We start from the raw sequence: 16,793 nt of genomic DNA on the forward strand, positions 1-16,793 counted from the left end.
GCATACCATCTACTGTATTTGAAGTTGAATAACATCAGTATTTGCATGTCAAAAATAGCAAAAAATTATACTTTATTACATTTTAACACCACCCTGACCAGAAAGTATACTTTACATGTGATTATAACTCTAAAAAAATCTCTGTCTTTTTTAAAGCTGACATACAAATAAATCAACTAACTTTTTTAACTGGGTTGTTCTCTATAATCAAAAACCTGGTTTAAAGAAATGTGAGAATGTGTTAGTGACTCAGTGCATTGCCCTGTGAGTCCTCTGATATCTGCTTAGACTTGATTCTTGATTAAGTGCATTCTGAAATTTATTATATCTGTCTTGTAGTTTTAAGTTTCAATTCCTTGGTGTTCTCTAAGGTATATCTTTTGCATAAAATGAATGTATATCTTACATTCATTATAATTGTAAGGTTTCTATTCCTTAAACTTTTTGTGATGTTAAGCAATGTTTGAGAAAATATTGGAGTGTTTATTTCAGTGTAAGTTCTCCCATGTCAAATAAGATCTCTGTTATAATTAAAGCTATTGTCAGCTCTCTACATTACCATAGTTTACTTTAAGTACTGTTGTGCATTTTAAGGCTAATACTTGGGGGAAGCATTTCCATACACATTACATTTATCTAACTTTTATCTAGTATGATTTCTTTGATGTTGAATAAGATGTGAGCAGTTATTAAAGATGTTGCCACAATATCCCCATTTGTAGAATTTTTCTCTTATATAAATTCTTTTATGTAGATTACAGTGTGAGCACTGGGAAAATGTTTTGCCACATTCCTCACATTTGTATGGTTTATTTCCTGTATGGATTCATTTATGTAGAGTGAGATCTCTTAGCCCAGTAAAGGCTTTGCCACATTCTACACATTTTTAGGGTTTCTCTCCAGTATGAATTCTTTTATGTTGAGTAAGTGTTAAGGATTGTGTAAAGGCTTTGCCACATTCCTAACATTTGTGGGATCTCTCTCCTGTATGAATTCTTTTATGTCGAGTAAGGTGTGTGCACCGGGTAAAGGCTTTGCCACATTCGTCACATTTGTAGGGTTTATCTCCAGTATGGATTCTTTTATGTAGAGGGAGTTTTGTACACCAGGCAAAGGCTTTGCCACATTCTTCACATTTCTAGGGTTTCTCTCCAGTATGGGTCATTTTATGTTGAGTAAGGATTGAGGACTGCTTAAAGGCTTTGCCACATTCTTCACATTTGTAAGGCTTCTCTCCAGTATGAATTATTTTATGTTGAGTAAGGTGTGTGAACTGGGTAAAGGCTTTTCCACATTCTTCACATTTCTATGGTTTCTCTCCCATATGAATTCTTTTATGAAGACTAAGGTTTGTACACCAGGTAAAGGCTTTGCCACATTCTTCACATTTGTAGGGTTTCTCTCCAGTATGGATCCTTTTATGTTGAGTAAGGGTTGAGGACTGGGTAAAGGATTTGCCACATTCCTCACATTTGTAAGGTTTCTCTCCTGTATGAATTCTTTTATGTTCAGTAAGGTATGTGCACTGAGTAAAGGCCTTGCCACATTCTTCACATTTGTAGGGTTTCTCTCCAGAATGGATTCTTTTATGTTGAGTAAGGTGTGTGCACCGGGTAAATGCTTTGCCACATTCTTCACATTTGTATGGTTTCTCCCCCATATGCATTCTTTTATGTAGAGCAAGGTGTGTACACCAGGCAAAGGCTTTGCCACATTCTTCACATTTGTGGGGTTTCTCTCCAGTATGGATCACTTTATGTTGAGTAAGGTGTGTAAACTGGGTAAAGGCTTTTCCACATTCTTCACATTTGTATGGTTTCTCTCCTATATGAATTCTTTTATGTAGAGCAAGGTGTGTATACCAAGTAAAGGCTTTGCCACATTCTTCACATTTGTAGGGTTTCTCTCCACTATGGATTCTTTTATGTTGAGTAAGTATTGAGGACTGGTTAAAGGCTTTGCCACATTCTTCACATTTGTAGGGCTTCTCTCCAGTGTGAATTCTCCTATGTATAATAAGTTTTGAGCAACAGTTAAAGGATTTTCCACATTCTTCACACTTGTAGGATTTCTCTGTCATATGAAATTTCCTATGTTCAGATACATTGTAGCTGTGATTAAAAATTTTGCCACATTCATTAAGTTTGAATGTTTTTTCTCCAGTATGTCTTTTGTTGTGTCTATTTAGATTTGATGATTTACTAAAGACTTTTATGCATTTATAACATTTGAAGATTTTTCTATGGCAACTTGATAGACATTGGGTAAGGCCATCAGAACATACTTTCTGCTTCTTACACTCAACAACACAATCCCATTCTCTTTTTAAGTGTACATTTTCAAGGCCACAGCTTCCATATAGTCTCAGTATTGATTTCTGAAATGGGTCTTTTATGCCTTGCTCTGGCAATAGTTCTTTGATGCAACGGGAAGACAGTTCTGAAAGAAAGGAAAATAACAAAGTATCTCACTGACTAGACTCAGGTGAATATATTTCACAACTTGAATATATAAAACTGTAGAAAGCACATTAGCAATGGTATCTATCATCCATGTATGACCTTAAAAATATACTGTCATATATACTATCATAGATGTATGACCTTAAAAATATACTGACAACCATGATTCTTTTAGAAATCATAACTGCTAATTGTTCATAGACACCTAAATTAGAATAACACCAAAAACCACATGGAAGGGGAAGGAAACTTTGTTGCATTTACCCACCATAGCCCTTCTTCCATGCTGATACTGAGTTATGACTTTAGTAGAAAAATCCCATGTCCTGGATTTCCTATCAAAAGAGAATGAAACTATAGGCAAATATCCACACATCTGTTTTTTCATAGCCTTTCCAAAGGGTGGTTTCTATCTTCCAGGACAACTACATAACTCTATGGGAAAAATATGCATATATCCAGAATAAAATTCTGCATTATCATAATGTTGGTGCAAAATATTTAATTATGCTATAAAATTTGAAAGGCAAAATGAAAGAAATATTATTTCCATGTGTTAATTTATATACAATATAAAGAGATGTAATTATTGACATCAATATCATAAAGGTGAGGGCAGAAGTAAAGATTAAGAATTTTTGTATGCAACCGAAGTTAAGTAGTTATCCATTTAACATAAGTTGCAAGTTCAAAAGATTTTTCGTAGTTCTCACAGTGAACATCAGAAGAAATGTTTATAGAGATAAATAAAGAAAGCTAGGCAAAGAAACAAAATATGTCACTAAAAATCAGTGAGGTACAATGCAGGACAGAAGGATAGGAAAGTAAGAAAAGATAGTGATAAAAGTCATATAAAACAATTAGTATTATAGAAATTGTAAATCCTTCCTTTGAGAAAATTATATAAATATTTATACACTAGTGTTTCCAGTCAGAAGACAGAGTTAAATAAAGGAATTTAAAAAATCCAACTATATTCTATCTAAAGTGACTAGACTTCATACCTGGTGAAAATAATAGACTAAAACTGGCAGAATATACCAAGATATATCAGGAAAACATTTAGCATCTAAGAGCTGTGGAATTTAAAATTATATTAGGCACATTATTTTTAAGTTAAAAACATTATAATTTTTAAAATATAGTTTAAGTAAAAACTTTCACAAGAGACAAACAAGGGCATTAAATATAATAAGTGATCATTCACTGAGGGCTTATGAAAATAACACATATATATGATATCTATCTTTTTCTCACATCAAGGTTTTCAAATATGTTTTAAATAGCATTGACAGAATTGAAGCAAGAAATGGACAGCAAAATAGGATATTTTGATATTCCACTTTCAGTAATAATAAAACCAGTGAAATTATTAATAAGAAAACAAAAGATTTGAAAACACTAAAGAGCAATTAGACCTCACAGATGTATTAGAAACACTCTACAGAATAATCGTAGAATACACAATCTTCTTGATAGCTCATAAAACATTCTTCCTAAAAAACTACATGTTCAGCCACAAGACTTACCCAATTTTAGAAAGTTGAAATTTTACACTCTTTAATTTTTGACTAGAATGGAATGAAAATGAATAATAGAGGAAACATAGAAAAATTCAGAAATATAGGAAAATAAACAACACACTCTTGAATATGTTCTTCTTCAAGGGAAAAAGACATAATGTTGTGAAGATGTCCAAATTGATCTACAGATTAAATGCAATTCCTTTCAAATTCTCAATTTCAGTTTTTGAATAATAAAAAGAACCAGCAAACTGTTCCTTCAGAAGTTTCATTAAATATAAATTGTTTAGTCTCTCTAATGAAAAATAAGATGAACCTGTGAATAAAAACAAACAGAACCCTACAATATGCCACCTACAAAAGCCTTCCTTTACCTCTAAAAAGTAAAACTGGTTGAAAGTAATTGTAAAAAAAAAATCTACATAAAAAATAAAAGGAGGATATTTTGGCCATAATTAAAGAAAATACACTTTAAGTCAAAAACCTTCAAAATTGACAAAGACTTTTATAAGGACAAAATGGGTCATTTAGGAAAAATCCATGGCACAGAATAGAGATACACAGATCATATACATGGAATGTACATATTTTAGCATAGATGTTTTAAAAAATATATTATATATCAGGGCTTCTAAATATATTAAGAAAATATGAACTGAAGTATGGACAGAGGTGTGGCAAGAAACACCTAGTAACACACTAGTTATAGAGACTGGAAGACCTCACTTCCAATGATGAATACAAAAATTTGACAGAAGATAAATAAGAAAACAGATAATGGGAAAAAATTATAGACCAGTTAGATGTAAAAGATATTTACAGAGCTCTTCTGTCAAAAGCAGCAGAATACACTATAGTTTCAATCATACATGGCAAATGCTGTTAGGACACTTAAGTCTCATGAAGTTGAAGAAACCTAAAAACATACCACATATATTTTTTGACAAAAATGTAGTGGAACTAGAAATCCAAAGCACAACTGACACTGGCTAATACAAAAATATATCAAAATTAAACACACTCTTTAATGCATTCATGCTCAATGGTCAGATGATTTTTAAAAGGTAAGATGTTAATACTCCACAGTGACATACAAATTTAATCAATGTCTATAATAGTCCTATCATACTTGTTTTGAAGATATATAAAAATAAATTCAAAAGTGTATTGGAACAAAAAATACTCAGACTGTTTTAGAAATACAAACAAGGAGGAATAGCACTTCTTGATTTAAAAACAAATCTACAGGAATAAAAAAAATGAGCTACTGGCACAAAGTCAAATAATGAGATGAAACAACAGAATGGAGAACCCAGAAATAAACCTTTGTGTCCATGACAAAACTTAGGTTCCTCAAGATTGCAATGACCATGAAATGAAAAAGAAGAGTCACTTCCACGAATGTTGTAGAAAACTGAATATTTATGAGAGAAAAAAATGATGTTGGTACCTTCCCTTCCACTATATAGAATATATCTTAAATAAATTAAATACTAAAACATAAGAAATACATGTATAAAACTCTTAGAGAAAATATAAAGGAAACAACATGATATTGGTCCTGGCAGTGTTTTAGCAGATGTAACATCAAATGCATAATCAAGAAAAAGAAAGAGAAGAAAAATGTCATTCTATCATTCTTCAAATTTTCTGCACAAAGGAAAAACTCAGTGGAGTAAGAATGCCTCCTACAAAATGGGTTAAAATAGATGCAAATCACATATTTGATAGAAGTTAACATCGTGAATAAATGAACAATGATTAAAATACTAAAACAAAGGTGAATAACTTGACTAACTAAAGGACAATAGATTGATCTGGCATTTCTGCAAAGAAGATATACTAATGGCCAAACATAATTTGAAAGCAATCTAAAAATTGTTAATCTTTAGAGAAATGCAAAACAATATCACAATGAGTTATCACTTCACATCCATTACATTGAGAACGTTTAAATAAATAAAAGCATATGCAGATGGATACATATGGTGAGAATATAGAGAAACTAAAATGCTGCTATGTCATTCTGAATCTTTGATTCTAAAAATTATAAAAATTGAAATACAACAGATCACAAATTTATAAATATATAAAAAGAGCAAATCAGCTATATGGCAGGAGGGGAAGGATCTACTTGTTTTATTTTACTTTATCCCAAAGAACAGAAAAATTTGGCAGCCATCCATGGAAAATTATAATTATCTGAATTTGGGGATTTAAATGGAAGGTCATTAAACACAAGTGGAACCATAGACCTGGGGGGATCATTTAGAATATTCAGGCTCTGATCCAGATGACAAACTTAAGGACTCATTGTTCTGAATACAGACTGCAACATGGGTCAACCATCTCGGATACACAGAGTCTCCAATGGTTCCCTGTGACAAAGTTGGAGTGGTGCTGCTCATCCGGAGACTTTGGGAGAGACACAGCTATCTGCAGCCATGGAGGCAGACCTGAATAACTTGGTCTTGCTATCATCTGTAAAGCAGAACTGTGACTCTGCTACAGCTGTCTCAACTATAGTCCATGTCCAGTTCTTTCAGTGCATAGATCCACACAGTGACCTACAGGGACTCTTCCAGGGTACTTGTTGGGAGCCACACCCAACCACACATATGGAATTAGCCCTAAAATTTTCAGACTGAAATCCACAACCATACCCTAGTATGTGTCATACACATCCAAATCCTGAAGGCAACCAATTTACCCAGAAACAAGAGAGGATTGAAAACCACCCAAGCCCTTTGGAATGGGCCCGCCAGATGCAGACTCCACTGCAGAACAAGGGGCAGACTTGTGTCCTAGCTACAGCAACTCTTCATTGAAAACCCAGTGGAGATACCTTTAGTCCAAGTACTCAAAAGAAAAAATCTTTACCTTCCAAAACCAGTTTAAACTTGGAAAGGTATTTAATCCTTCATATGCACAGATACCATCATAAGTATAATGTGCAACCACTGTTAATGCTATTTTATTATGTGACTACAACACCTAAGCAGAAATGTTTGGCAAGAACATGACAAGATCCACTCAAATTAGAAAGGAAAAACTAAAAATAACACTGTTTACAGATGACATTATCTTATAGATCAAAAGCCATAAAGAAGAAAGGAAGAAAGCTATAAAAGTAACAAAACCTCTCAGTTAAGTCACAGAATCTAAAATTTTACATACAGATAGCAGTTGTTTTTCTATATACTAATAAAGTAGACAATGAAAAAGGAAAACACTCTCATTTACAATACCATCAAGAAAATAGATGTCTAAGAAATAAATTTAACTAAAGTGGTTAAAAAAAACCTTTACCCTGACTACTATAAGATATTAATAAAAGAAATTGAAGATGGCATCAGTGAATAGAATGATATTATCCAAAACAATGTATACATTCAATGCACTCCCTATCAAAATTCCAGGGGCATTACTTGACAGTATTAACCAAAAACTTCTAATATTTGTATGATCTCACAAACACAATTGATGAGCCCTATACAATAATGAGAAAGAATAAAAAAGGTTCCAGCATCACACTTTCTGATTTCAAACTAACTTTTAAGGTGGGAGTAATGAAAACAGCAAAATATTCACATGAATCCAACAAAAATAACAATGGAAGAGAATGGAGACCTCAGAAATAAACCGAAACATATAAGGTCAAGTAACATTTATCTAGGCACTCGCAATGCACAATGCAGAAAGTATGGCTCTTCAATGCTTGGTGCTAGAAAAATGGATACCCAAAAACAAATGAAAAAAAGCAGACTATTCTTTTCTTCTATGATACCAAAAACTAACTCCAGATATAATAAAGATTTAAATGGAATACATAAAACTCTAATATTTCTTAAAAAATAGTATAAAGAAAACAAGAAATATGGGAAAACCTTGACATAAGACTTGCAATTTTTTTTTGATATGAAACAAAGTGCAGTGGAACAAAATTGGAAAAATTTGGGCTGCCTCAAACTTAAAATCCTCTGTAAAGCAAGGAAAAAAAATAAGAAAACATATAGGATGGGAGAAAGTATTTTCAAAGTAGATATTGTATAATATGTCAATACCCAAAATAATTGGGAAACTCATATTTTTCAAATGCAAAACAATGTCATCACCCACATAAATATAAGCAAAAGTTTATGTAGATTATTTTCAAAGAAAACATACCAGTTTACCACAGGAAACACAAAGAGTAACTCAGCATCGCCAAAACATCATAAACACAAATGAAAACTATGATAAGGTATCACCTCACAACTCTAAAATGGCTAATGTCCAAAACAAGAGACATAACAAGTGAGGACAAGAGTGTGCAGGAAATTAATCCCTGTAGACTGTTATTGATTGTAAATGCATAGTGTCATCATAGAGATTTGTTAAAACATGTAAATAACATAACTGCCTTATCATTCACCATTGCTACCTATGAGTATAATCATGTAAAATCAGTATCTCAAGAAGATTCTGCACCCCCATATATATCGTAGCATTATGCACATTTGCCAAGAAAATAAAAACAAACTAAATGCCTGCTTTGATGAATAGATTTAAAAATGCCTGTACAAACACATACCATATACTAATACTAAGCCATGAAAATGATAAATATCCTGCCATTTCAACAACATGGATGTACATAGTAGGCATTATGCTAAGTAAAATCAGCCATTCCCAGAAAGATAAATACTGCTACGGATAATTATTTTTAAAAAGTTGAATTTATAAATATAAAGAGTACAACAGTGGTTTCCAGGGTATAGAGTCACAAAAAATTAGGAGATGTTTAAGGGTGAAATCTTTTAGTTATAAGATGAATAGATCATGGAGATCTATTGTATGGCAACATGATTAGAGTTATTAATAATGTATATGCTTAAAATTGGTTAAGACCATAGACCTCACTATTAATAAATGTTCTCACTATAATTAAATGCTAAATATGTGAGATGATGGAACAGTTTATTACCTTAATTATATTATTTTACTATTTATACACACATCAGATCACTACACTGTGTACAATAAATATATACAGTTATTTAAGTATTATTTGCGGAAACTTCCACCCATTAAACATCCTCCACACAGAAATATATGCACACATACACACATATGAATGATACAATTATGATGCTACTAAACAGGGGGAAATTATGGAATATAAGTTATGAAAATATTGTGAATCAATTGGGAGTATAAATATATTCATGGATGTGAAGCACTGAATGAGACAGTATATTTAGTAATTCTATAAGGTAAGCGTGCAAAATAAACTATATTATAGTTTTGGTATTTGGCTATAATAAAGTTGAAAATTTACTCTTATTTATACTAGAAAAAGATTATTTAGAAGTGAAATAACATTAGATTTTCTTACATTTAGGCAGAGGCTATGCATTTGTACAAAGTTAGTGAGCCTGACTTTCTGTAGAATTGCCTCTGAAAACTTAGAATTGGAAATAATGATGCAGAAAATATGACTATCTGTCGCTAGGGTTTCTGGTATTACAGAAACAAATCCAAATATCTCCACTGTTCCCCTTTACAGATTTCAGAAATGACACATCAAAAGGAACTTAAAACATGGAGCTAGGCATGGAGGATCACACCTATAATCCCAGCACTTTTGGAGGCCAAGCAAGAAGGATCACTTGAGGCCAGGATTTTATACCAGCCCTAGCAACATAAGAAGATTCCATTTTTACCAGATAATAATAATAATAATGAAAAATAATGGCTGGCCATGGTAGCTCATGCCCATAGTTCTAGCTACTTGGAAGACAGAGGTTTTAGGATCCCTGGAGCCCAGATGTTTGAGTTTGCAGTGAGCTATGATCAGCCACTGTAGTCAAGAAATGGCAGGAGAGCAAAACCCTGCCAAAAGATGGTTTAATGTAGTGGTCTTCAAAATATGCACAGATAGTCCCATAACTCCTAAACAATAGAAATGCTAATAGATAATGTAGTCCCTTATAAGCTATCACAAGAAGTATGGCTCTCACTGACTTCTAAGGATGATCACTTCATGGGTAGAATTATTAGAGAGTTAAAGAGTCTGGGACAAAAGATGTCCTTCTGGAAGATAAAGAGCACCTTACACAGGCTTCTAAAAATCATTTCCAACTGAACAGAATATTCCAAGCCACTTTTTAATATCTGCCTTCCTCTTTGAGATATACCTCTCTAACATTTGTTATGTGCTTCACTGAATCTCACCCTACCTGGATATTTAACTGTTGTTTCCTCTTTCTTCATAATCCAGGGCTCTATCCTTTGCTCCAGACATGCAATCAGCTCTGGCTTTGAGACAGCAAGACCTGTTTCATTAGAAAAATTTTACATGACTCTTACTGAAGACTTTCCAATTACTAATGCAGTATTATCCTTAGTAAACACAACATTACAGAAGATTCTATAAAATTCCTTTGCAACATATTGTTTTCTCACAGACCCTGTAGAATGATAAAAAATTATTTCTAATTTATAACTAGAGCACCAATTCCCACTAGCACAAAATAAATAAAGGTGGAAATTCTATTCTAAGGTACAGGCAACAATTATATACCCTGATTTCTAGTGTAACTACTAATCTAGTGTGAAATATACATATCATTCCAAGAAAGGGTAAGGTTCAACATAACATGAGACATCTAATGATTTTATTTTACACAACAACAATCTTCAAATTTTCTGTAAAAGCATGGATATAAAATTCATTAATGTAAAGTAGATACTTTTAAGGAACTATATACAAAATATACTAATGGCCTTAATGTGGAATAGGAATTCTGTACTTAAGTGATCCTCACCAAGTGAGACCAGGTTTCCATAGTTCTCCAACATCACATCCCTATACAAATTCCACTGAGCATTGTCAAGGCATGCCCACTCTTCTGGAGAGAATAATACAGCCACATCCTGAAATGTCACCATCTCCTGTAAAAAGACACATATTTCCCAAGTGGCCATAGAGAGAGTTATTCATTTGACTACAAGGAAAATAAGTTATGAGAACTTTTTCTGACATATGAGTGACTAGAATTATCCAATGTGATATTTTTGAGCATATTGATATTCTTGAACATATTCTCTTATTCACAGGAATGAGGATCAGAAAAGATGCATGAAACTGTGTGCATATAATTCTGCTTTAGATGATAAAGTATTTAATACAAAATTAAAGGCCTCAGTACAGTAATATAAATTTATAGGTGTTATATTTACATCATAGAAGTAAATTGTGCATATTTCTCACATAGGTAAACATAGAGATTTAGAAAGTATCACATAATTTTGATCAGTACAGTAAAGACCTGGAGATTTTTTTTTTAAATGCAGGCTCTAATTCAGTAGATCTGGGGTGTAGTCTGAATCTCTGCCTGTCACATAATACAACTACTGATAACAATGCTGCTTGCCTAAGGAGGGTATATTGTCAATATCCAATAAGTGGTAGACTTTGAATTTATCTCAGTTCATCTGAACAGAACACAGATAATAGCCTTCATTTTTCAAAGCAATGTATAAGAATAAATTAGAGCTTCCGGATTTAATGTGATGCCTCATGCACATCAGTCAGTAAATCTCCACAAGACTCTTAACAATAAAGAAAAAAAAACAATTAACTTTATATTGGATGAATCTGTCAGAGAGCATCTTAAGCAAGTGAATGAAATTAACATAACTTTAGCTGCACAAATTGGTGTTAGGCATCGTTGCAAAGAGGAGGACACAAATCACTGCTGGGATGGTAGTGGCCAACAATATGTAACCATGAAGAATCATCAATTTATGCAAATTTCAGATACAGATATTTCCTATATTTTGTTATCTTTAATAATGTATCTAAATACTTTAGCATCATGCAGAGCAAGTCTTCTATTTTCTCTTTTCTCCATAATTATTCTTTTCAATCAATGCTATCCTCTAACTTGTCCTAATGATATTTTATGTAGAGCTAATGAAGCATCCAGATCAAACATTGAGAGTACATGTTTCTCTTCCTCACTCAAATCCAAAGACTCTATCCCATCCTCAGGACGAATCTCAGACATTCACACTATTCTATCTTGACCTGTCACAATGGGAACATTTTCAATATTACGTGTCATACAGTTATTATGAAACTTGGTTATTGTCATAAGAAGCTTGTGGGAGAGAATATAGAGCAGGTTCTGTTATATAGGGAGGAAGGATTTTCCAGAGCTCCTTGACTATCATAAGAATAAAGAAAAACATGTAGTTACAAAACTTTTTAGGCATATACATCAGAAGTAAGAAGTAAATTTTACAAGTTCAAAAAACTAAAGTTCTACATGACTTTCTAGGAGAAAGAGTAGACATAACCCCTAAATTAGGACGCACTTACCTGAAAACCAGCCATTTCTTCTCCCTCTTCTCCTACTCTGAAATTCCTTTTCAGGTGAGATTGTGTAGAACAATTATAATTAAATCTTCAGACTACGCTTAAAGGAGTCAGTACAATTTTTTCCTTGTTTCTACAATATTCACAAGCAGGAGGAACATAAAATGCAGAAAGGCTACACTCACTTGTTCTTAGTCAGAAAAAAGATTCAGCTATGATCAGCTCCTTTATGGAGACCAAAAAGTGAGGGTCTTCTGTCTTTTCTTCTGGTTACCTCCCCCTGCTACAGGTGCCAGGAGATTCTGCTACAGGAATGGGAATCTGTACCAAACTGATCTGCCTCTACCAATCCCAAGAGAGCAGAACCTGTGACTTCCCTCTAGAACAAAGGCTAAACTCAATTCACATGAATATATGCAGAAGTCCTAATGCTTGACGCTGGTATCAAATTAGAATTTAGTGGGGCACAATTAAAACCACATGGATGTTCCCACCTAGCCCAACAGGCAGGTGATGGTGTTTCTTCAATCTAACCACGTTATCCTAACTGAAACCGGGGCTGAGAGGTAATTACCTTAAAATTGTCTCTAAAACATCGCTGTGAATATAAACCATGTGGTACTGTGGACCTCACTCTAAGAAATGTGATCTGGTGGTGTGGAAGGGGTACATTAATTGGGTTCTTTGACATGTCCCCTTTTAGTGGTGATGTTGTTCAATCTAGATCCATTATTATTATAACTCAGGTAGAGACAGCAAGCACAGCATACATACTGCCTTTTGCCCTACACTCATCACAACATATACTTCATTTCCAAAGTGAAGAGCAGCACAATGCAATGTCTACTGAGCATGTGCTATGTGCTCAGAAGTATAGTATGTTGCACTGTAAAGAAGGCTTTACATTGTGTGATTTAATCCTTGCTGTGTCAGAAAAGGTGAGTAGTAAGTGTCCAATAATTTACAGAAAAATTTAGATGTGGTGCCAGCCTTTCTATTCCTCTAACACAATTATAATATGACATTACACAAGACATTATAATACAAGACATTATAAGACATTATAATACGACATTACAGAAGATCTAGAAAATTGTCTACACTCACCCCAAAATGGTTTTTTCAAACTCAACTTACAAGTCCATGTTGATCTCTTACACTGCAGCATATGTCTCCCCTGAGTTTTTGGTACATCCCTATTCCAGATTATGTCCCTGTCTTGCGAATTCTAGGTTGAGGCAGGGCTAGTTTCCTTCCCTCTCTGTAAAGGCAAAGGATACACAAGTGTATACACACGTTGTATACACATGTTGTGTATCCTTTGCTTTTACAGAGAGGAAAGGAAAACAGGAAGAGAATTTCCTCTTTGGAACCTGTCTAATGCATCTTGAGGAACCTTAGACCTTTCATTCAGAATTCAAATCTGCAGATTTAGGTCTCTAAAGAGGCATGGATTCAGTAGCACTCATGCACACTTCCTGGCATTTGGGCAAAACAGAAAGCAGAAAGGGAGTTTGTGTCACACACAGTGCACAGTATCTTGTTCCCATTTCTGTCTCAGCCCCATGGTCTCTGAATCCATTTCAGTTCTAAAGATGTGAGATGCATTTAGAGAAAGGATAGAACTACTGATTTTTATCCTATTAGAGGGTATTCACAGGAATCTGGTCTAAGTATGCTCTGGAGGGACAGTAGACACCAAAGAGGCCTAGAGAACTTACTGTTTGCTGATGTGGGGACAGGGAATCTCTGTGTTGCAGACTTGCAGGTTACAGACTGGAAGCCCAAGAAGGAATCTAGTGTCCAAAGCCCTTCTAATTTAGAAGTGGTGGGCACATTTTATGTTTATGTTGCATTTTTAATTCTGGAAAGTGTTCAGGAGATATTAAAAGTAAAGAGTCTCCAACTCAGAAAACCTATCCACAAAGTTAAAAAAGAATTGAATAAAAACCCCTCCTATCACTCAATTAAAGCAGAATGTGATGTGCACAGTGCCAATCCACTGAGACATTTCAAAGGTACAACATAAAGTTGTTACTGGACATAGCTAGGCAAATCCTTTTACATACATGTTATCTAGATAATAATTTTCTGTGAACAAAGAAGAAAGAAGACTGGACAGCCCTATTTGTCATAAATGGTGCACCCTAAACTTACTTGGTTATCAGTGAGACTTTCTTTTTTTGGTAATTGGTTAATTTCAAATAAAATACATGGGTGTGAAGTTATTGCAGGAGGAGATAATTTTGCAACTTAAAGAGAAATGCAGGATAGAATGTAATAAGTAGTCATGGTGTGTTAAGAAATGTATGGCTTTTCATTAAGTACAAAATCTTTATTATAAGCATTATAGTAACAATGTAATTATACATATAATGAAAAAGAGCTTTGGAAACATTATTCTTCAAAGTAAAGACACTGATAAAATAGATCAGAAGTGATGTCTTTTTACTCTGTAAAACCACAGTACATTTTTACAACACATTATCTCCAACTCTGAGTTACATTGGATAGGTTAAAGTTGGTGCAAAAATAACACTTTGTTCAATCTACAACATGTTTGACACATTAAAATTATTTTTAATCTAATGAAACAAATTAAGTTTACATGTAATCTAAAAATATTCCAAATTTCATTTGATTTTATTATCTATCATAATGTATAATATTAAAACAAGTTATTTCTAATATTGTAATTTTTCATTCTGATTACAATGAGAAGAATATTAGCCTGTATACCCACATCATACATCACTTGAGATACTGTTTGTTATAAGAAAAATCCATAGTACCTCTCCACTTCATAAATCTTACATTTCAGTGATTTTAATTTCCCATGGAAAAGTACATGATAAATGCCTACTGAATACACAAAGACTACTAATAAATGCAATGTAGCTATCATTAACTACACACATTCACATACACGCTTAGAATGAAAACATACCATCTACTGTATTTAAAGTTGAACACTAGTATTTGCTTGTCAAAAAGGAAAAAAAAATTATACATTTTATATTTTTACCCTACCCTGACCAGAAAGTATATTTTACATGTAATTATAACTCTCACAAAATCTCTCTCTTTTTAAAACTGACATACAAGTAAATCAACTAACTATTTTAACTGGGTGGTACTCTGTAATCAACAACCTGGTTTAAAGAAATTTTTGAATGTGTTAGTGCATTAGTGTATTACACTGTGAGTCCTCTGATATTTGTTTAGACTTGATTCTTCATGAAATGTGTTCTGAAATTCATTATATCTGTAGAGTAATTTTAACTATCAATTCTTTGTGGTTCTCTAAAGTATATCTTTTGCATAAATATTTTTTCACATTCATTGTATTTGTAAGATGTCTATCTCTTAAAATTTTTGTGATGTTGCGGAATGTTGGAGAAATTTTGGAGCATTTTTTTCAGTGTAAGTTCTCCCATGTCCAGTAAGATCTCTGTTGTAACTAAAAGTATTGTCAGCACTCTACATTATGATTGTTTACTTGAAGTATAAGTACTGTTGTGCATTTTAAAGCTAATACTTAGGGAAAGCACTTCCATACTGATTACATTTATCTCACTTTTATCAAGTATAATGTATTTGGTGTTGAATAAAATGTGAGCAGTTATTAAAGACTTTGCCACAATTCTCACATTCATGGAATTTTTCTCTGTTATGCCTCATTTATGAAGATTAAGGTGTGAGGACTGGGAAAATGCTTTGCCACATTCCTCACATTTGTATGGTTTCTCTCCTGTATGGATTCATTTATGTAGAGTGAAGTCTCTGAGCTGGTAAAAGACTTTGCCACATTCTACAACATTTTAGGGTTTACCTCCAGTATGAATTCTTTTATGTTGAGTAAGGCCTGAACACTGGGTAAAAGCTTTGCCACATTCTTCACATTTGTAGGGTTTCTCTCCAGTATGAATTCTTTTATGTTGAGTAAGGTTTGAAGACTGGTTAAAGGCTTTGCCACATTCTTCACATTTGTAGGGTTTCTCTCCAGTATGGATTCTTTTATGTAGGGTAAGGATTGAGGACCGGTTAAAGGCTTTGCCACATTCTTCACATTTGTAGGGTTTCTCTCCAGTATGAATTCTTTTATGTAGAGTAAGGTTTGTGCAACAGGTAAAGGCTTTGCCACATTCTTCACATTTGTAGGGTTTCTCTCCAGTATGAATTCTTTTATGTTGAGTAAGGCTTGAGAACAGGTTAAAAGCTTTGTCACATTCATCACATTTGTAGGGTTTCTCTCCAGTATGGATTCTTTTATGATGAGTAAGGATTGAGAACTGGTTAAAGGCTTTGCCACATTCTCCACATTTGTAGGGTTTCTCTCCAGTATGAATTCTTTTATGTACAGTAAGGTTTGTGCACCAGGAAAAGGCTCTGCCACATTCTTCACATTTGTAGGGTTTCTCTCCAGTATGAATTCTTTTATGT

The 16,793-nt window shown here is 33.5% G+C and overlaps 1 protein-coding gene across 1 annotated transcript in view; it reads right to left on the reverse strand.

Moving 5' to 3' along the window:
- LOC142865689 (uncharacterized) overlaps positions 1-16,793 on the reverse strand; it is a 213,598-nt gene that overhangs the window by 148,554 nt on the left and 48,251 nt on the right. Inside the window, 2 exon segments of the mRNA XM_075998877.1 lie at positions 1,443-1,905; positions 16,183-16,539. Coding sequence (XP_075854992.1) covers positions 1,443-1,905; positions 16,183-16,539 — 820 coding nt within the window.

The sequence above is a fragment of the Microcebus murinus genome, chromosome 31 (genome assembly GCF_040939455.1).
Source record: "Microcebus murinus isolate Inina chromosome 31, M.murinus_Inina_mat1.0, whole genome shotgun sequence".
NCBI classification, from domain to species: domain Eukaryota; kingdom Metazoa; phylum Chordata; class Mammalia; order Primates; family Cheirogaleidae; genus Microcebus; species Microcebus murinus.